General features: G+C 35.8%; 1 protein-coding gene across 1 annotated transcript in view; it reads right to left on the minus strand.

The window, feature by feature from the left end:
* Nucleotides 1-907: 907 nt before the first annotated feature.
* The window catches only part of ENPEP (glutamyl aminopeptidase), a 75,230-nt gene continuing 52,621 nt past the window's right edge, over nt 908-23,516 (minus strand). The window contains exons 12-20 of the mRNA XM_006212039.3: nt 20,320-20,456; nt 20,152-20,207; nt 13,380-13,530; nt 12,320-12,393; nt 12,117-12,221; nt 11,858-12,028; nt 9,804-9,944; nt 2,518-2,596; nt 908-1,509 (exon numbers count right to left, since the gene is read on the minus strand). Of these exons, the coding sequence (XP_006212101.1) occupies nt 1,366-1,509; nt 2,518-2,596; nt 9,804-9,944; nt 11,858-12,028; nt 12,117-12,221; nt 12,320-12,393; nt 13,380-13,530; nt 20,152-20,207; nt 20,320-20,456 (1,058 nt within the window). The 3' untranslated portion in view covers nt 908-1,365. The remainder of the gene's footprint in view (nt 1,510-2,517; nt 2,597-9,803; nt 9,945-11,857; nt 12,029-12,116; nt 12,222-12,319; nt 12,394-13,379; nt 13,531-20,151; nt 20,208-20,319; nt 20,457-23,516) is intronic.

A 23,516-nucleotide genomic window follows, 5' to 3' on the forward strand; every position in this document is an offset into this window, starting at 1 on the left:
TCAAAGCTAAGATTTTGATTGTTCCCATGTGCTTTAATTATTTTCAAACCAATCTTAAATTATCTTATACTTCTGAAAGTCCCAAATTATTTTAGATTTTCTAGAGACAGCGGATTGGAGCATAGTTTCATTTATCATCTTTTCTTCCTACTGGACTCGTATTGTGGATCCACTAGGCGTCAAGTGCCATATTAAACACACTCTTGCCACCAGCTTCTACAGAATTGATGTCTTTAATCAAGTCACGAATATAAATTTGACCAGTGCTTTTCTGTATGGATTAGGATCTAAGGGTTTATACAAAAAGTTATATATAAGAAGATATATCCTCAGATATGCAGAGTCATGTTGGCGACATCCATAGGTTTCCTCATTTTCATATTTAGATGTCTCTGTTAGTTCATAGCTAAATTCTAATTCCATTTAGTTTTATGGAATAATCAGCTTTCTCCCTTTCCTGACCAGTTTCCAATTATTTAGCCTTTTTCCTCTAAAATCCATGGAGCAGAGTTAAGCACTATCTTCTCCCTAATTTCATAGCTTATTTGAAGGAGCTTTGTAGGGAATGGAGCACCATGACAGAGTACCAACCATGAAAAAGGCTAGGTTCTTGAATCTTATTTGCTTCCTGCTAAATTGTTTGGAGAATGCTACAGTCATTATTTTTCGAGAGTAAAGTGACACTGGGAAACAATGTGGTTTTTTTAAGGTAATCATTCAGATTTATTTTAAAAAGGAGAGGAGAATTCTTTTGTTGGTTTTTATAAGAACAAAGGCAGCAGTCAGGCATTTCTTTGGCTAATTCATGCAATCCTTGAGTAAAATTTAAGCCTAGGTTACTTTGATAGGGTTTAAAGGAGTGAAATATATGTGAATTCAATGATATTAAATCTTTGTAATTCTGAATAATAAAATAAAGATTAAGATGGTAATATTGGTCCCTCAAGTACTGGTATTTAAACTTTAAAAATCAATCAAGAGAGAAGATTAAGTGGTGTTTCTTTGGTACTAAAAATGTAAAGCTAAGACCAAATTGTTCTATTTTCACAGATTTAAGATACAAAGAATGCTATTTAAAGACATTAAAATGGCTATTAAATTCTCTTCAGTTTGTAAAGAATTTCCTATGAAGTACACTTAGAAGAAATCCCTGAGTACATTAACTACTCTATTGGTATCTTCCTTCATAAACAAAGAGGAACAATTTAACAGCTTTGCAAGACATATAAACATAGTACTTAGCAAAAGCAGTGTCTATGGATAAGACTTTCTTCATAGTGCTTGTGAATTAGGCCACCACATATTTAATAGGAGAAACAATAGATTCACAAAATTAAAATATGACATTTGAAACACATTAACCATTCAAGATAAATCAAAAAACCAATCTCTTATGGTGTCTCTGTTTTGCTTTAGCCACTCGATATTGTTTTTCACTGTTTCCAGCACTTGCTCCCTAGGTTTTTCTCCTGCTCCAGCTTCTGGATATCTTTCGAAAAAGCTCTTTATCTGTAAAAGAGAAGGGAATAATTAAGAATGTAATTTTAAGCCCAATTATTCTTCAAGAATTTTATTTACGCTCTGGATTTGTTTCCTTCTTCCCAGGAAATTCAGTATCACGGCACAACATGGAGATATATCTTCTGGTGCATCATTTAGCCCATCTCTCAGATTAGCAATCATCACTCACAGCTTTTGGCCACCTGGCAGCACGCTAATCAAGCAAAAGAGGCCCTGACATATTGGGGAAGGAGAGCAGCACACTGGTGGCCAGTATGCCCTGTCTGCTTCTGCTGGTTTCTCTGTTTTCTGCATGTTCCCCAATGTGTTCCCTGGAAACTCTGGTCTGTGGAATGAAGGCTTTGCTTAGCCTTTCACTTCATGAGTCTGCAGTATTTTCATATATTTTCAGTTCACTTATTAAGGACTCATGAAAAAAACCTCTGTTAAACTTGGTTCTGTTTTACCTCTTCCCTCTGCAACCCTCCCCCAAACTCAACTATAGTAGCATTTGCTTTTTACAATAATAAGGTTTTGTTTCTTAACACACAGAAGAATGTTAATATTCCAATATCTAATACACAGATGTTGAAAATTCATGCAGTCTCTATTTGTCCAACATTAATGAACATTCCCCCATTCCCTTGGAAATTGAGATATTAGAAATCTGAAAGATTTGGGTTTAGTTTTGAAATTCCAAAATTATGAATTCTGAAAGGAATTAAACCTTGACTAGCCTATTCTGGAGTTACATTTACCAGAAAAGGGGAGAGTTAAGCATTCATGTTTTGGTAAACTGAATGGTCTTGTGGCCTCACCTTTCTCAGCTTTTGAACTTTGTTTCTTGGTTATTTGAGTTTTTTTCAGTTTAGAAAAAAAACAGGTGTACATTTCATTAGGGATAAGAATTATTTCTTTCTCCTTGTCTTCTGGGATCTGAATAGAGACAATACCATTTCTATTTGAAAAAAAATTCTCTTCCTTCCTAGACAAGCATAGAGGAATTTATGTTCATACCTGCCAGAGCTGTAGTTCAGTGTTGAATGGCTCTGCTATCGTGACAATCCGGCCAAGGTTTCTGTCATTGATTGTATATCTGAAGAGAAATTTAGGGGAGTAAAAGGGAATATAAGTGCCCAGAACTTTAAATCATTTTTATAGATGCAGACATTCCTTTTTATTGTGCAGGGTTTTTGTTTGTTTGTTTGTTTTTAAGTAATTTTCAAAGAAAGGAAAGCACAGGAAGTAAAGTATCTAATTTAATTCTATTCAGGATAAATTCTCAGTAAATTCTACACTTATTTTTGTAGACAGGTCCACACCACTTTCCCAGATATGGTAGACTGCTTATTGTATTCCTCAAATCTGTTCTCCTTTTTCTCCTGCACACATGAGAACCCCACTCAGATTACATTTCTCAGCCTTCCTCATAGCTAGATGCAGCCAGGTGACCCAGTTACTATCAGTGGAACGTGAACAGAAGTGGTATGTTCAGCTTCTGCCTCTTGCTTAAATAAAGGGAAATTGCTTGGCTTGGACTTCTTGTTTTCTTTCTCCCCTTCCTCCAAGCTTCAGCCTCACAGATAGAATACAATCCTAGGCCACATGGAGCAGAATTACCCTAACAGCTTAGAATGTTCACTTCAGGAGACTAACCTGAGTGAAGAAATAATTACATATGTCCTTTAAGCTGCTGCATTTCTTTCTTTCTGTTACAGCAGAATAGCTTTATCACCTTTATTGTAAAGGTACAGAAATTTGAATATAGGGTATTTATTCTGTTTTCAAAAAGCTTTATTAGCTACCTGCATTTTTGGAGTTATAATCTGTGTGAGCCTGGCAAGCAAAGACACTTGAAGCTAAGTGCAAAGATATCACTTTAGAGATGATATTCTATTCCTGTCCCTTTTGGATTTTCTCTCTTAAAGAGCAAGAATCAGAAATTTCCATATAGACCAAAATACAAATGATTGTAATACAGACAAAAACTTCATCCTGACTAATCACAGTGTAAGGAAAACAACCACAAGAATTATGTATAAACCTTACTGTTGGAATGTTGGAGAAGGATAAAAGAAAATATATCAGTATATAAAGAGGTAAACAAAACATTTACATTTAAAATTTATTACATAAAAGCAGAAATCATGAAGATAAAACCCAATAAAGTCTGTTGCAGACACATTAAAAATTTTATTCTAAAAACAGTGCCATAAAATTAAAAGTCAAAGTTTATTATTTTGTTGTAAAAAGAGCAAATGTTTTCCCTATATAAAGAACCCTTATAGATTGGCAACAGGGAGAAATATGCCAACATGAAGTTAGCAAAGGAATGAATCAGCAGTTTGCAAAAGAAATACAAAGAGAAAATGTACCAGTTGAAACAGAGGAAATGTTCTAATAGTTATCCATGATTTCAGTGTTCTAGATGCAATGCTTACTCTTATCACACATACCATTGAATTTAAATCCATTTTGTTTTTTATCTTTCTTCTCTTGGAAGTCTAAGGCAAGCTGTTACCCTTTACTTACTGGCATCAGTCATTATCCACAATATAATTCTCTCAGGCATCTATACTCAACACTGCCTCTGTAATGTCTGTACCTCCTTACCTCTGACTTAGCCATCTAAAGCTCCCCAACCTCTCAGGCCCTACACCCAGCCCTCTGGACTACTCCTTTACAGGGAATACTCCTACTCATTTGGAGAATGTTTATTTCCCCACATCCTCCATAGCACCAGGTCAGAAAGGGAGGTGGTGTGGTCATGCTCCTCATTGTGGATTCCAAATCATTATTCCTCCACTCTCTTTAAGAACCTCTGTTCCTTCAGGTTATTTCCCCTCACCTCATTTATGATACATGTTGGCACTTGGCTCCTGGTGGTCTGCTCTACTCCAGGCCATGATTTCAAGGTCCACATTGGTGGTGATATACAGCTTAGCTCCTTAGTTTCTTGACCTCCTCAATTCCAATGATATTTTCTCCATTCTACCTCAGCCACCAATTCCCATGGTCATACCTTGTGATTATCCATAAATACTCTGCCTCTAAGATGATTAATTTGTGCATGCTCCATGATGTAATTTCCCTTTCAGTTTCCACTATGGCCATTTTTTGACTTTATCTGGATTTCTGGCCCCCTTACCATCCCTACTCCTACTTTTTTCGGAATCATCAGCTCTTCCCTTTTCATTCACTTACTTCTTTCTATAGTTTAGATTCCATGGTCTGTCATTGTCAATAACATTTTTTCCTAAGCCCTAAAAACTCCCTTATATTTTAATAATTTGTGTCTAGCAAAACTCCAGCTCGGAATGAAATCAACTGCCCATTTCCACTGTTTGTACCAGGTGGACACGTTCTGTCAAGGGAGGTCACCCAACTTTCCCTGTATTGTTTCACTATCAGTTTATGGATATCAGTCATAAAAGGGCCCTCTACACTGACAAGTCTTCAGTACTCTGGCCAACTCACTCTCTTCCTCTCTGAATGCTTTTTAAAAATGTTTTCACTCTCTTACAGCTTCCAAACATTCCCCCTCTTCCCTCCATCCCTACAAAGATAACCCTGCCTTCTAATTCAGAGAGAAAATAATATAGTAGCTCCTACATCTTTTAGCTTACAGACATACACATGTACCTGTTTTCCTCCTATCGTCTGTGCTTTGGTTGCTGTTTCTCCCCTGCTTTCTCAAAAATTTTGTTTTTTAAAAAATCTTTTTTTCTGTCTTACACATTAAATCTCTCATTCATCACTGGATCTTTTTCATCAGCTTCTAAGTATATTAAACATATTAAAATATCTTCCATAAAGAAAAGGAAAAATAATCCTCTGCCTTGATCTGGCATCACTCTTAATATTCTTCTTCTCACTTCCCCATCCATAGTCAAATTCTTCAAGAGACTTCTCTATTTTTCTTGTTTCCGTCATCTCACTGCTTACTGATATATTGATTTGCTTAAATTTGAGTTCTGCTTCCCATCACTCCACTGAAAAACTCTTTTTAGAGTTACCAGTAGTTGTTATGCTGATAAATTTTTTAAGTGGGCATTTTTTAAAGTCTTGGATTTAATCAAAACTTAAGCAGCATTTGACAGGGGACTGTAACTTCCTTGAAACCATCTCCATTTTAACATCTCAAAAGAGACTCAAAGGCATCATATGTAGCAAACTGGACTCATTGTTCTCTTTCTATAAACCTTATGTTTTCTAGAAATCTAGATATTAGAAGTCACTTTGCTTGTCTCCCATTTCTAATCTACCAGGTTCTGAATGTTGCCTTGTCTCTTCATCTGCACCATCACATCCATAGTCCGATCTACCACTGTTTTGTGGGACTACTCCAATAGCTCTCTAATTGCTTTCCCCAGATTCACTCTGGCCTTCATCTAAGTTTATACTTTACCACCAGAGCTTTCTTTTTGATGTACAATTGATTATTTTACTTTCTTACTTAAATCCTGTAGTGACTAATAATTGCTCTTAGAACAAAAGCCCAAATCTTGATGTGACCCTGAAAACCTTGGTCCTTATCTTTCCTCTTTTCTGATAGTAGGCATTCAGAGAGGAATGTTTCAACTACTGTTCATCTAATTCACTCCTGCCTGTCCTTCAGAATTCAGCTCAGTCATCACTTGCTTAGGGAAGCCCTTAACCTCCAACTTCTCTTGACTTGGTTAGTTTCTGCATAACTCTTTCAGTGCTCTGAACCTCTTCTATGTGTAGTTATTACAGCTTTAAGTATACATGTATTTGTGTGACTATTTACTTAATATTGATGTCCATAACTAAACACTAAGGACACTGAGGACAGAGAATCAGATCTGATTTACCTTGAATACTATTGTATGTTCACTGCCAAGTGCTGTGCCCAGCACATAGTAGATGCTCCACAATATTTACTGGATGAAAGAATTATAATTTAAAATGAGATATCAGTTTTCATGTACTCAATTAGTAAGGATGTTTTTTAAATGACAGCACCGAGTATTGGCAAGGGGTGGAAAAATAGGCAAACTTAACAGCAAATTTTTTCTGGGTGATAGTTTTGCAACATTTATCAGAAAAAATGAACACATCCTTTAACATAGCAGTATTTTAGTATTATTTGTATCCTAAGGAAATTGTCAAGGTCTTTCAAAGAGATTCAGTTTCAAAGTTATTCATCAATACATTATTTATGCAGTGGAAAGTTTGAAACAATTTTATTATCCAACAGATGGAGATCGGCTAAATAAAGTAAGATATATCTATACATCGAAATATGACTGAGCATTAAAAGTAACATTGAAGAAGTATACTTAAAGATATGAAAAGATATCCACAAGATACAATACAGGATGACGTGGGAAAAAAAAGCCAGTTATAAAAACATATGCCTGATATGATTCCATTTCTGTAAATAAATAAACAGCCATAGAAAAATAACCCAAGGGAAAACAACAATGAGACAATAGGAATTATTTTTAGGTTGTGGAATTATAGGTGACTTTTGTATCCTTATTTTTGCTTATCTGCATTTTGTACAAAACAGTACATACCCATTTTATAATAAGAAAATGGAGACTTTAAAGAAGGAAATCATACTAAGTTTCTGTAATGATATTCTATAGATTCAAACAAAATCTGTTGTAACAGGTAAGAAAACAATTTTTCCAGTGACTTTCTATAATTCCTATAATATTCCTCCTCTATTTTGTTCTTTGTGACTAAAAATTAAAGAATATATTTAGAAACTAGCAATGAACATACTGAACACAAACTGCAACTGAACTGCCTGTATAAATACTAGAAATATAAAAACAAAATATATTCATCCCAAGAAACCAATATCATATAAAATATACCATTTAAGAGGAAATATGCTGTATATTTATCATACTGATTACTTCTAAAACTAAAATAAGGATTTAATTATATCTTAAATATTTTGAAAAGTAATTGTATAAAATTATCTTCTTGAACTTAGTATTTACCTACTATTATGTTATCCAAAACAAATGATTTTGATGCGCACAAAACTTTTAAGTGCTCATTAAATTATTTTGTTTATGAGGTAGTGTTAAATGATTTCAGTCATATCCCATTGACTTAATTTTTCATTCATAGTCATAAATTAAAATCAGACTTTATCACACCACACTATACTGGCTTATCAAGTTCACAGTTTCATGGAAGAGTTTAGCGGAATAAATAAAAGCAAATAATAATTTCTGAAGTATCTTTGGAGCTTTGTGGTGAAGTCTCAAACTAGAAAGGACATTAGTGATGTGGCCATCTGCTATCATAAAAATCACATAACGAAAGCTTTATATAAAATCATGCTTACTTATTTTGGGATGACAATAAATTGTTCAGAAACAGAGGCAGTAAAACCACTCATTCTGAAGTCTGGAAAATGTTTAAGAGTGTGGAAATATTTGGAAAATGCTTGGCTCATTTCTGTTTAATCTGTCGTATCCAATTTTAATGGGGAAATGATATTTGTTCAAACTGACCATAATAATAGTAGGCGTTTTTTTGTGTCTGATGTGTGGTTAGTATGTCATTTTATGTTTGAGTCTATTTGAAATGATACCTCATGAGAATTAGATCATTAGGCTCTGAAGAAATATTAAAAGCCTTGGGAGAGGGTTTTGAAACTAGTACTGGAAATAGCTTATCAATTATTTTTCTTGAAAAAAATTTAGTATTCTAATAGATTAATTTAAGGCCAGCAATTCATGACTTTCATGACAATGTAACATCTGTTTTTCCTAATTCTTAATTTTTTAAAAAGTATAACAATGAGCTAATTTTTAAAAATGAAACATGAATTGTTTGAAGTAAATCACACCAGGGTTACTCAAGTAGGCCTTGAGAAGTATTCTGTTTAATAAACAATAAGGAAATGCTCATTTTATTACACAAAATAGAAAATTATTTACTTATATTTTCACAATAATTTTGTAGTAAGCATGGTTACTCATCTACATAGGTTTCTTGCTGCATATACTAAAAAAGTTTTATAGTCTTCAATTAAAATATACAGTACATAACATTAGACATATATCTTTCAAAATCTTTCATACTACCTTGCATAATGCGAACTATTATCTCCAAATAACATGTTCTCAATAGGTAGATTTAATTCTAAACTAAACATTTTATTGAAACAATTATAAACAGATAAACAAAACAACATATATATACACCACACACACACACACACACACACACACACACACACAAGCATGCCAATCAATCTTCATAGATTGACTCAATCATTGCAAGAATAGAAGAGGCAAAAATTTATCACAAATAAGAAAAAGCAATGTAGGGTGTCTTGGTTGAGAGTTAGAGATATAATCTGGATCTCAGAAGGATAAGAAATGTGAATGAACATAAAGGCACACTGGTGAGTTGTAGGGTAGAAAATAGAGTAGAAATAAAAGTTTTCTTTGCAGTTAGTATTTCTGATAAGGTGGTCATTATCTAGTAGGCGGTGCTGATGGGGAGATAGGAGAGATTAGAAGGAGATGACAGAAGCCATTTCCTGGTGTGTGGATTACAGGTGGTATAGGTCTTTGGTCAATGTTTACACATTTATTTGGGACATATAATTTATATTCTATTTTATACTTTGTCAAAGAAAAACCTTTTTAATGGAAATAAGCAGTAAATTTAGAGGATCAGGGCCAAGAGTACCAATATTTCTTCTGTACGGGGCTGAAGAAGTAAGAAATATAGGAAAGCATCTCTTAAGCTAATTTGCTCATCTCTTGTCCTTGCTATTTCTCATTTTAAAACTGCCATTGCCTGGGAAATATAATTCCCTTTAAAGAAAGTTTCAGAATACTTAAAGTTTAATTATCTGGTTAAGGGAAGTAAAAGTTATTATCTATATAAACTCAGTAAGATATAGGGTTCTAATGTGAATACAGGTCTAGAAGTTCTTATTTACTTTTCATTAAAAATTAATTGAGAATGAAACATGTACCTGGTATTATGCTAGGTGCTGGCACATTAGGCAGAATTATATTAACCTGTTTTAACCAAATCAAAAATAGTGTGATTTAGGCATCTTTCCAGATTTCAGAATTCTGTAGGTCAATTGGAAACATTACTTTCCAGAAGAGGAATTATGCGTAAAATTAACTAGTGTATTGCTTCCCTGGAAGGATAATACCCTGATCCTTTACCTCTGATAATATGCCATTTCAAATATTGTAAAGATGTCAGAGAAAGTACAGAAAAGAGAAAAAGGAAGAGTTTATAGATGATATCAAGGAGAACAACAAACCATTATTTGATCATCCCACCTGTCGACTAGATATTCCCAGTTGAGCTGTATCCAATTCCAAGCCATAAACTTCCCATAGCTGTTGTATGAGATATAGCGAATGACTGTAAACACATCCTGAGTCTTAATAAGATTTGAGTCCTTGAGCAAATCCAAATACCTAAGAGAAGCCAATCAGAAAAATAATTCAAAATAAACTTTTAATGTTCACCCTTAGCTAAATTCCAATAGGACACAGCTTTCATTTCAGTAATTCAATTCTTGAGTCACCAACTGACAAAATTAATTAAATAAGACAAATGATAGACCACAATTTAATATTTTCTAAAATATTTAACTTTTTTTAAAGAACAACCTATGATTTTGAGGATTAGTGAAATGTAAACTATAGAAACATTAAAAATTAAATTATTTTGGAAGTACTAAAGACAATTTAAAACCTACAATTTTAACTATTAATTTTCAAAAAATTATTTCTATTTATTGAATAGAAGTACTTCATCCATTTACCTATGATCCCATTAAACTAAAAAAAAGGAACCAGTAAATTAAAGGGAAGTACTTATACTCGTATTTATACGGGGTAACAGTTAAGTTTTATTTGCTCTTCCCTAGATTGGAAAAAGCAACTTTCTAATGTAGTCTATATGATTAGATTAATTGGCTAAAATTATAGTATAATGCAAATAAGTCCAAGATAAATTAAGTAATAAAATCAATAGATTTTTATTAAATTTGTGCCATGGCTGTACCAAGAGGGAATATCTCAATATACTCTAGACTATTAGACTTCCAGAAACTGCACTAGAGTGGGCTCCTGAATTTTGTACAATTTATCTTTTATCCTCTAGTTCACAAGAATCTTAGTAAGGCATCTCAGTACTGGCTAATTTTCTCACCATATACAATCAGCACAATGCCATCAAAGTAATGGATCAATTATGATGTTTTGTGGAATGTTGAGATGATCAAGTTCTTTACAGACTATCTTAGGGCAGAGAGGAGAATTGGAATATAGCTCTGAGGCAAGATGGTGAAAGTGTATTGTTGACCCTGCTAAGTAAAAGCAAATTGCTTCTGGTAGTTCTTTCAAATTGGTTACTGCATTGTAATTTACTATTTATATTCTGCCTCTCCCATAAACCTGTAAGTTTCTCAAAGATATATATCATTATTACTTATTTTTATTCCTACAATCGATATACTTAGACATAGAAAGGACATCATAAGTTTTGGTTAAATGAATGAAGTAAATAACTCAGATAACATAACTAACCAAAAAATGCATAAGACAAAAGCTAGTTGATTTGGGGCATAGGTGTGGAGTGGGAGAAGATTCATAGATAGGCTTCAAGCAGTCTTTGTACCTTCTGAGTGGAATGTAAATACCTTTGTGTGTGTGTGTGTGTGTGTGTGTGTGTACATGTTGTAACAGATACTCCTCTGCTGACAGAGACCAGTTTTGTTCTGGGCTTGGATCAAGGTATTCTTGATCCTAGGGAAGGGAGATTCTTACTCCAGCCTCAGAGTATCACGATTGGCTCAAATCAGTCAAAGGAATTCAAGTTCACCCTAGTTGGCAAATGATCAAGTGGTCAACCCAGACTATAACCCAGAATGATCCAGGGTGACCCAGTTCTGGATTATGAGAGGAAGTGGAGATAACTGACCTCTTAGCATGAAAGGCAGAACCTTATGAGGAGGAACTCTTTTGCTCCAGTCCTTCCATTGAACATATTTATGTGAAGACAAGATGTTTGGAGCTCTGGGAGTCCTAAGACATCCAAGCATGTTGAGGATGGCAGAAAAGAAAGAGAGAGAGCCTAGGTCCTAGAAGAAAATGTGAACCAATGTGCACAACTGGAAACTACCTACTTCCAGAATTTTTTTCATTTGCAATTATATGTCTTTATTGTTTAAGCCACTCTTACATGGATATTTTGTTTCTTGCTAGGAGAATAATTTTAAAATAGATTTTCTTGGAAACATACCATACTTTACTTAGCATCTTAAAGAGACTGAGACCTATAATCAAATACCATTCATGTAATTTTTTAAAAAGCTCCAACTTACCTTGACAAAAGAGTAACATTCTTCACAGATGCTAGTCCATAAAGTAGCTTTTCTTTTTCTTGAGCTAATGAAGTTTTCTCGTATTGCTCAAGAGTGTAGTTCCATGAAGTCTCATTGCCAGAGTTCTGCATTCCATACCGATATACCAGAAGCCTGAGGTTTACAGGAAGACTAGAAGAAGAAGTGGTGTTTCAGAGATTTTAACTCCTCATTTCTCAGTTTAAAGTCTTCTAAAAATGAAAAAATGATGAACAGTCACCTTAAAGTCCCAGTTAGCCACTTCTGAAATAACTGGGAAGCATTGTTCAAGGCATCACTGTCTCCCATCTTGCATGCAAGCCCTAACACAGAGGCACGGAGTAACCTAAGAGAACAAACAGAGAGCTGGGGCCTTAAGCACTTTTCAGCATGTTTTAACACAAGCACTAAATGAATATTAATTTTAAAAAGGTAAAAAATAACTTTGTGATATGGTCTCCAGTGTCATCCCATCCCAGAGAATCTGCAGTGGGCTTCACTTGATCTCGGAAGTATTTCTGAAATAAAAGCACCATGCACAATAAGTAATAATATACTATTTATTAAGTCTCCTGTTTATTATCATCTATAGCTCACTGTTGTAATCTTTTCCCCTACACGTTTAGAGAACTTTGGGCCTGTCCTTGGGCAAGGGGTGCATTCAGTTCTTATCACATTGCAATTTTACTTTATTTCTAAAGATAAAAACATCCTGGATCACTCTCTAATGGTTTATAGAGCTTTGGGTAAGCCCCTTCTAACCGCCACTTCTTAGTTAACATTTGTAATAAATAGAAAACATCTGACATACTTGCTGCACTAAGGAAGATTGCTCAGGTATTGATGAAATAATACTAACTAATATTTGTATATTGCCTTAGGACTTACAGAGGACACTTATATTATATGATCCTCACTATCACATTACCATAGGCAGCCAAGTGCTGATGTTCTTATTGTACAAATTTGTCCCAAATTCTTTTGTAAAGAAAGTGGAAGAACTAGATATTGGAATCCAGGATTTGTTTAAAATTACAAATGTCCTGCCAAAGTGCTTCAGAAGTCACAAAGCCAAGAAAAATATTTAGGATGACTATCTTATAATAAAATCTCAATGTACAATTAACAGCAGTAAAAATACAGAAAAATGGTGTTACATTTTGATAAGAATAAATTCATTTTAACAGATAAATCAATTTAAAATAGGATCTAGTTCATATCTGTGGTGTAAAATGTTATCTTTTTTAAGTAAAATATGAGTTAATTGTATTCTTTTGAACACTAAAATACACCTTGAAGTGGTGTATTGAACCAGAAATACTGATACATTTCAAGTTGAAAAAGAATAGCATTTCTTTGGTTTAATTAGTCAAGTCATTGTAATTTCCTTTTAATTCACTTGGAAGGCAAGATATGCTTTTGTATCTCCCAGGAGCTCCCTTTTAGAAATCTTTCCTGCTAATGGCTAAACATCTACTTTCATAAGATATGGCATTAACCGTACCTCAATCATAGGGTATATCTCTGTATCATCTTCGAACATGCTAATGATATAGGTTACAGCTGAAATGACTCGCTCCCATGGTAAAAAGTCTTTTTCCATTTTGAGATACTTGGTCAAGTTCAGAGCCTCCTTATAATTTAGAAGTTGAGCTCTAAGAAATTAAAAAAAAAGCCCACAGTTAATTAAAAACCATAGACTAGTTTCCTTTGACTGTAAGTAGTAATATAGGGATTGTAGACTTCAGTGTTAATGAGAATCCTCCTATTAAACAATTAAGAAAATGCATTACTGCTGAGGCCCAATCAAAGAAGACTGTTCACAATGATGTATTAGTGCTGTTGTACATTCAGTAGTAAAAGGGAAGACAGAACATTAAGGTGTGCATTTGAAAAACTGCTAAAGCAAAATTTCAGATAAAACAAAAGCCATTTAGCTGTATGATTAGTATTGACAAGTAGAAACTTAAATTTTAGGTTCACAAGCTCATTATAATATACAAATGCACCATTATAAGTGTATCTTACTGATTTTTTTACATTTGATATGAATAAGAAATATAAAGTTTTCATGAATGATTAAAACATTCCAATTGAACTTGTGTTTCCCATGAAAACATCTTTTTTATACATTTCCCAGTAATATTGATAAATAAAAATGAATTTTGTTCCTCAATAAATGTGAAGTTACTACTAACACTTCAAAGTTTAAAGAATCCAATTTCTTCTTCCTTAGAAAAGATTCTAGAACCTTTTGAAATGATGTTCTCAGAAAAATCTGCTATTCCTCAGAATTGAGCCAAGGTTTCGGAAAGAATCTTAGATGGGAATCTTGTCTTTCCAAATTACATTTTGAAAGTTTGAAATAAAGTAAGACTTTTAAGTCACTGAACTAGCAATACTGATGCATTGAGTGCTGTTCTGTTTGAAGTCATTTTGTGAATGAAGAATGATGTAATTATATCTTGACTTCTCTCCCAGCAATTGATTAGAGGATGAACTGGTATTGGAGACAGAAATAAGAATAAACACCTTTGGCATCATATGATTTGTACTAATGTGACATGATACAGAGTTTGTTTTAGTTCAGAGAGCTGATTTCTTCTATTTTCTCAATTCCTGATCTTATTTAGAAGGATTTCTATTTTGGAGCATTCGGCCTCCCTTAATAAGAATATAAATAATATACTGAGAAATGTAGTGTCTTATTCAGAGGGCTTGTTGAGTAAAAAATTATAGAATTTTGTGCTGGCATTTGAAACTTGAGAATTTTCTAATTTTAATGATTCTCTATTTTCCTGGATGGATAGAGCAGCAACTATGTCCAGTCAGTGTTTTCTTAGGATACTTATGAAGAATAGCTGTTGCTCTGAAGATCAGATTAGTGAAGAGGCTAATGAAAGTTTAGAAAGAATGACAGATAATTTGGTCAGAACCCAAGTGGGCTGCACATTTATGGTAGGTGAAAAGGTTAGAAGGAACAGGTATTGGTTATAAGGGACAAAGAATTGGCTAAGTGAGGTAGCATAAGTAGAAGTAAGGAAGTAATCCAGTGGTCCAAAGGTTAGGGTACCTGATGTATTTAACTGTTGAAAGATCAGTATCCTACCCTTCTTTTTCCAACACACTTGATGGTTATGTAATCGTTCCACTTTGGTACCACTTGTTTTCTTTAAGTCTGAGTCACATGATCAGAATACTGGACTGGGAGTGAATTTTTGCTGGTTATTATAGAGACAATATTTTGAGAATTAAGTGGATGCACTTTTCATTTCCCACAAATAGTGTTACTCTGTAGCCCCAACCTACTGTTCAGTGGTACTGGACACTTCTGAGGAAGAGCAGTATCGTTTAGAATCATGATTCTCAAGTTTGAGCATAAATCAGCAACACCTGGAAAGTCTGTTAATCACATAACCTTGGACCCCATCCTTAGAGATTCCGTTTCAGCAGATCTGGAATAAGACCTAAGAATTTGCATTTCTCTCAAGTTACTAAGCAGAACAAAGACATCCATAGTGCCCTTCCCAGATCCCCTTGCCATGGTGTGTTGGCTCACAGCTGCGCCTTCTTCAGAGAGTAGCCCTTGACCAAATACATCCATCTTGCTTAAAAGGTTATGCAACCTCCACCCCTGGCCATTAGTTGTCTGATTAAGGAACGCGATAGCTAGCCTACTTCCCTCAAGTTCCGTGGATGGCTTCCTAGTGGAATCTGGCAATGCTGGGCTCCAGCTGAGACCATGTTGTTGCTCAGCTTTTTCTTTCTGTTCCATGTCCCATCCTGATTCTCGCACTCCCTGTCTCATGAGAGTACTCTCTCAACAAACTACACATACAGCAACCTCCATTTTGGACTCTGCTTAGGTGGAACTCAACCTAAGACAGTATTCTTTCTCAGCTTTGAGTCCCGAACTCCATTTGTTAAGTCCATAGACAAATATCTGCTCTGAAAGCGAGGCTTGGTTGAGAATTTTCCTTATTCAGAAATCTTCCATTTATAGTAACAGTCCAGCTGGAGGGACTTAAATCCTAGAATTGTCCTCTAATCCATAGTGTAGAGAGGATGGAGGCTATAACTTAAAGCAAGTTCCCATGAAACTCTATGAAGAAGAAAACAAAAGAGGTCCTATGTGGGAATTCTTGCTCCCCTATCTTGAGCTGAGGCATCCAGAAAGTTAGCACATCTTAAAGCAAAAGGGTTATTTTTGTTTTCCTGGGTGTGACCTAGAAAGACTGCACAGTCCTTATCAAAGAAGTCTGAGTTAAGCATATTGTCTTATCAAACATGGCTTTTGAATGGGACATTAGAAATGGTTGAGAGAGGCGGCTAGGTGGATGGAACTGACCCCATGGTCTCACGTTCTTCAGCAAAGCCTTCAGGTGGTGTGGAGAGTGTTGAAAAGTTCCCTTGTGTCTGGTTTCTTGATGTTAAGTTGCTAATTAAATTCAGATTTCTGCCTTAAAACAGTCTTCTTGCAGTGAACTAGATCCATTTTGGAGTCTTTTCCCCTTCCCCTACTTCTCCCTTCTTTTAAAAGGCAGTCCACGAGGGGATAGGAAAAGTTGCTTATCCAGTTCTGCATTGTGCTCTGGTCAGATCCATAAACACCTGTAAAATGGTAAATCTGGTGTGCCTAGAGGTCTATGATCGTGGTGTGGCTGATGTTCACTTGCTGCTCTTTATTCCAGCCCTGGCCCTCACCTTGGGTATCACTGGAGCTACTGCTCCTTGAAGCCTTGCCGATGGTCTGTTTGGACAGTTAGCATAGGTGACCTTTTAAGCCATCCTCTCTGCCATTCCCCCCTCATCAGAGACTCCTGCCCCTATCCATAGGCTTGCTAGCCAGCACTCTCTGCTTTCCTTTATGTTATTCCTCACCCTTCTCCTGGCTTTGGCACACAGTGGGCTGCAGAGCACAATATAAGCTATTGAAAAGGAGAAAAAAAGGTGAAAAGGTGAACAAAAAAGGTTTTTTTCAGTCTTAGTTCTGGCAAGACCCCCAAACCAGGCCCCTTGGCAAACATCTCAAAGTGCAGGCCCTCTAACCAAATCAGGACTAACATGGTCAGGAACAAGAGTTTGTGGCCCCTGGCTGATAACCCACCACCAGCCTATTAAAGAGATTGGAGAGGCTGAGGGGGAGAGGAAGACATTTTAGAAGAGGGCTTCTGGAGACCACTGTCAGGGTACTGTGACTGCTCTCCTCTCGTGGGACAGGGGGTGGCAGGGCGTAGGATGCTTTTTCTTTCACATCAAGCCTAGAAAGGGGGCTTTAATGGGACCACTTGAAGAGTTTTGTCTGTGCTGTATCCTGGAGCTTGGGGGCACAATGGTCTGGCGTCTGATACCCCAAGAAATCTAAAGGATGAAAGACTATGGCTGGCTACTGCCCTGACCTCAGAATAAACAGACAGGACTGCGTGAGGTGGTCCATCCTTCCAGACTTTGTCAGGGAAAGAATATATGAGTACTTCCTATGGACCAGATATGGTTCAAAGGTTTTCACTTCCTTACTTCAAAGAGACTGCAGGAGAAAGATCCTTGGCAATGGAATGGGTGATGGCCCATAAACCGTGAAAGCATCTCACAAGGAAAAGAATCCGTGCTAAACATCTACAAAGTTCAGAGAGGGCCAAAAGTAGACAGCATGTCAGTATCTTTCTTCCCCTCACCTGCCCTCCTGGCCTTAACACTCTGGAGGAATCAGAGCAGCACAGCAAGAAGTACAAGTTCCACACAGCAAAAGGGAAAGGAAATCAAGCACTTTGCTCCCCTTGCAGGTGGCTGGCCTGAAACTAGCCTGAGCCAGGGGCTGGGAGGAACTTTAAAGGAAGTTGTAAACTTTGAGGGTTCTACCAGGGAGGGCATATAATTGAACTGAGACTACCTGGGGGACTCAAAATGACTGGATGAATTTTTACTCCTTATCTTCAACAAATGTGCCCAGCTGGATACTCCATCCCGGGCAGTAAGACTACCATCTCCTCAAGTTTGGGGGCAGGGGAATCAAGAATATATTTTTGGATCTGTCCTTTTAGTCTTGCTGATGAAACATAATAGTTACATTTCTTTTTGAATAACAGAGTAGAACTGTGTAAATTCTGATTCAACCACAGGCACTTACCTATCTAACTACATTTCTGCTTTGTTTTCCCCCCGACTAACACAGGTGAGGTCTGTTTCTCTCTGAGTCCCTTTCCCCCAACTTATGAAGTTGCTGAAGGAAACTGGGTGATAACTTAATAGCTCAGGTGATACTGCAGGTGACAGCTCAGGTATTTTCTGGATTGGTTGCTGTGTGATGTTACATGTGCTTTGGTTTTCAGATTTGTTGCATTTTCTTCCTTTCTGAAGCTCTTCAAAATTTTATAAGTCTATGACCAATGGGCTGAGCAAATGCGAGCAAGTCATTAAATTGTGTGAGTTATCTGCTGTATACACAGTTCCTCAGAGAAAGCTTTTCAAGAGGTTTTCACTTCTTAAGGCAAAAGAACTGTCTGCCATTGTGTTTTGATGGAAATAAACTATAAAAATATTACAGCTCTGTGTAATTTCTAACATCCAAGATGCTAATCTTTGGAAAAGGTCATGATGCATTCACAGGAGACTTTCCCACCCCCTGCCCCGAAATCTAAATGGTCCTTTTATGTTTTAAAATTATTGATCGTCTTATTTTACCACTTAATTTCCCTTATCTACACAGTTCCAGGTACAGAGTAGGTGCTCAGTAAATATTTCTTAAATGAATGATTGATAAACTAATATAATGAAATAAAATCTGTTATATATGCAGGAGATTAAATTTGGAGATTCACTAAAAAGAATCAGGTTGTCTATTACCTACAAAGGCAATCTAGATTACAAACTCCGATTACAAACTCCGAAGAGCTTTTCTAAATGGTTCTTTGCTGCTACTAATCAATGGTGGATGCATTCTGGACAATTAATACAATCTATTGAGCACTTCCTAATGCCAGACAATGTTTTGGGTCCTCTATGTGCATTGTCTCAGTTGTTCCTCACTAGAGTCTTATAAGTTCATCTCCATTTTCCTAATAAGGAAATCGAAGCAGAGAGAGGTTAAGACACTTTCTCAAGGTTATACAGAACCAGGATTTTAATCTGGTTCAGGAGCCTATCTTTTAACCCTATAAATTCTCTACTTAAAAAAATGTCACAAAGGTTTTCTGACTTCCCGTATAGTATACAGGGAGTCTTTGTAAAAGAGTTCTCCCATGCCAGTAGTGCTGTTAAACCATCCCTCCAGCCATGTATTCAGCTCATGTTTAGTGAGCATCTACTGGGGGCCAAGCACAGTTAGGAGCTGGGGATACAGGGAATAGGAACACGATCTGGGTGTCTGCCCTCACAAACTTTACAGTTTGGTGGGTGAGATGCATAGTTAATAAGCAATGACAATATGGTGTTTATGAAAAATACCGGGGTTCATAAAAGGGACGCCTAACCCAGACAGAGGGGCCATGAGGCTTCCTGAGGAAGAAGCATCTCATTCTTAGTACTTTACTTGTGTCTAGCGTGAGGCCACTACAAAGCCAGCAGAGCAAGTCAGCTGTGTCCTTAGCTCCTACAAAAGTGCCAGAAATTCAGAAAATACCTGTTGAATTACTGGCGTTAGACTACTAGGAAAAAAAAGGGAAACTCAAAGGCCTATGGTTACTACTCTTATGTTACCCCAATCTGTGTTGATTATTTTTTCAAAGTGCAGGTTATATTTTTTTTTGTTTTTGTTTTTCCTAAGTGTAGGTTACCTTCAGGCCATGAGGAAAGAAGCCAAATTTCCTAAAGGGTACCTTAATTCTTGATCAGTCCTAGAATGCCATGTCTCATTTTTCTTACCCCAATGACCTGAACCAGATTTGACAACTCTAGCTATAAAATCTTAGAATGGGCTTGGATTCACAGAACTGAGTTTATGAAACATAGTTTTTTTTATTAAATCAAATTATGAAGGTGTGCTTTTGAGCATTTGCAAGTGCCACTCTTAATTAGTTCAAGGACTGATTAGACAAACCCTACTTAAAGTCAGTCCCTAGGGTAGGTGAGTTTTTGTGCATGTTAAGAACTGGTATCAGTGTTTTAGCTATGAGGCTCATATTAGTTTTAAGAAAGTTAATGGAAAGAATAATGTCATAAATTGCGGCTTTGGCTATTTCAAACTATAATAGTTAAACTTTGTTGTAACTCATTTTAAAAAACAACTTATTACAAAATCCACAGTATTTTAAAAGACCTAATCTCATTCCAAAACCCACCTTGCCAAGGCAAAAGCATCATCAATAAGACCTGCACGATCAGCAGAAGAAAAGTCCTGGAAAGAGGGAGAAAAAGAGATAAGAAACAAAACGTGTTGAAAATTAATATCATTAAGATTCTGTTCCTAAAACAAAAATAAAACAATTCACAACCATTGCTACTCTTACCTGGTGGTTGATGGAAAGATTGATAGCTATCCGTTCCCAAGTTGGTACTTCATAATTTACACGATAAAACCCAATATGATCTGGGTTTATTTTGAGAAAAGCATTTCCACTAGGATTAGGAGAGTTCAAAGCGATTCCTGTGGTAGTAAATAAACACTAATGAGAAACATGTTTACACATACTGTAAGCACAGAGAAATTAGACCCAGAGGGTAAGAAAAGAAAGAATAGAAAAGAAATATTAGCTCAAGGAGTCAAGTTTGATTTGGATCCAAAGCTCCAAAGCCTAATTCTTATTTAGTTGCCTAACTTTAACATGTCACTGAGAAAGCAATAAGTAATGTAAATAAGTGTCCTTTAATTTGTGACTTATACTTCTTACTGGCAGAAGCTTGTCCTATGGATGAAATAATTCTGTGCTTGTCAGGCCTTCAATAAATAAAAGAAAACAATGCTTAAATACAGAGAAGTCCGTGCCTTCTGGGGTTAATCCATATATTCTTAATCATGATGGATTAATTACACAAAGAATGTTCACTGGGGCAGCCTAGGGATGGGATAAAAATGTAAACATTTAAAAGAATACTTTGTTTATTAAAATCAACATTCAAATTGACGGAAATGGCAATTGCTAAGCAGAACAATGATTTGAGAGTCAGTAACCCTTTTAAAATGTCAAGAAGGCTTGCAATAGAACTAAAATCCAAACACAACATTCTTGATTTTGTAGTCCATTTCATCCTTGTTCTCCCAAATTTATCTTTGTAAAGTCTTTTACTTCCTTATTTCAACTGATTGCATCAATGTTTTTTTCATCAGTGGATTTACCAAATTAGCTTTCTTTCTAAAGAGGCATTCAGAATGTACATAGGACTCTAGTACATAGATTTTGGAAGCTCATCATTAAAGGAACAAAGACTTATGTTTTAAGTAAAAGCTACTCACTTAAAATAACAGCTATTCTCTGATATGACCAGTATTTGTTGGCATTACTCCTGTACTTTTTAACTCATATACTCTTTTGTTTGCATGGACAATGTACAATTTGAATAATGGTATGGGAAAACTTAGTATATTAAAATAATTCCAAATAGTTTAATGTAATGACAGTGTGGGATGTGATATTGGAAAATAGGAGATGAGGCTGGAAGTAAAAATGGAGCTTCAGTGTGAAGAGCCACATGCTGTGTTAAGAAGTCCGTCTTCTATAGGCACACGAAAAAGTGCTCAACATCACTAATTATCAGAGAAATGCAAATCAAAACTACAATGAATTATCACCTCATACCAGTCAGAATGACTATCATTCAAAAGTCTGCAAACAATAAATGCTGGAGAAGGTAGAGAAAAGGGAACCCTCCTACACTGCTGGTGGGGATGTAGTTTAGTGCAGCTGTTGTGGAAAACAGTATGGAGATTCCTCAAAAAACTAAAAATAGACTTACCATATGATCCAGCAATCCCACTCCTGGGCAAAGGGAACTTTAATTCAAAAAGATACATGCATCCCAGTGTTCATAACAGCACTATTTGTGATAGCCAACACATGGAAACAATCTAAATGTCCATCTACAGATGACTGGATAAAGAAGTTGTGGTATATTTATACAATGGAATACTACTCAGCCATAAAAAATAATAAAATAATGCCATTTGCAGCATGGATGGACCTGGAGATTGTCATTCTAAGTGAAGTAAGCCAGAAAGAAATAAAAATATCATATGATATCACTTATATGTGGAATCAAAAAAAGACAAATGAACTCATTTGCAAAACAGAAACAGACTCACAGACATAGAAAACAAACATGGTGGAGGGGAAAAGGGATGGAAAGGGATAAATTGGGAGTTCAAGATTTACAGATACTAACTGCTATATATAAAATAGATAAGCATCAAGTTTATGCTGCACAGCACAGGGAACTATATTCACTATCTTGTAGTAACCTATAATGGAAAGATATGAAAACAAAAATATGTATGTATATGTATGACTAAACTATTGTGCTGTACACTAGAAATTGACACAACATTGTAAACTGACTATACTTCAATAAAAAAAAAGAAGTCTATCTTCTGAGAGATGGTAGAAATAGAGGAGATTTTTAAGCAGAGAAATACTATTCTCAAGCCTGTTTCTAGAAAGATAATTTTGATGGTGGTGTGGGGGATATATTAGGAGATTGTAGAGAGTGCTGTAATAATCTAGGGCAAGAGAGAATGAGGATTTACACTAATGTGGAAATGATGAAAATAGAAAGAAAGTGATATATTCAAGAGACACATCACCAGTAAAATCAACACCATCCTTTTTCTGACTTGATGTGAACAGTTAGAGGAGGGGAACATAGCTTGCATGATTGGATGAGTAATGGTGTTGCCATTGCAGAATAGAGGAAGATGATTCAGTTTGGGAGGAAAGATGATTTAAATTTTGGAAGTGTTCACAAGGTTTGGAAGATATCCAGGACACAGTAGTTTTTCATAATATATGAGTAAACTCTTCAACAAGACAATAAGTTTCTTTAGGAACTTTCAGAGTAGGTTCTTGACAAATTGTAAACCTTTGCCTCACTCATGTAGTATTTATCTTTCTTTGTCATTCTCCCATGGACAAGTTGTTGAAAGGAAGCTAATCTTTTGGCAGCCATACACTTTGAATGTTTGTATCAGGAGGAGAGCCTCTTGCTAAGTACGGAGCCATATGTTACAGGAGAAAGAGCATGAACTTTTGAGTCTGACAGATCTAGGATACAATCCTTGCTCTATGACTTACTAGCTGTGTGATCTTGGCCAAATCACTTGACCTCTCTGTATCGCAGTTCACCATTAGGGAAATAGGGCTAAAAATCCCTCACAGGGCTGTTGTGAAGATTAAATAAGATAACATAGGTAAAGTGTTGGTCACATAGTTATGTGTCCAACAGATGGTAGCTATCTCCATTATTATGAAAGGGGATATGCCTTCAGTTCTATAAATAGCAAAGCAAATATAAATAACATTGAGAAGTTCCTGGCAATCCATCTAAATACTGCAGTATTTTAGTGTGCTTTATATATACCTAGTTAAGCCTGTCTAGAGTTACTGTGATTTTTCTCACTTTATAGATAAGGAAGCTGAGATCCAGGAAGTCAGTAGTTACCGGACTTTCCAAGTTCATGCTACTCTCAGAACAGTTGTCAACAACAAAATGCTGT

Source organism: Vicugna pacos, chromosome 2 (genome assembly GCF_048564905.1).
Source record: "Vicugna pacos chromosome 2, VicPac4, whole genome shotgun sequence".
Classification (NCBI taxonomy): domain Eukaryota; kingdom Metazoa; phylum Chordata; class Mammalia; order Artiodactyla; family Camelidae; genus Vicugna; species Vicugna pacos.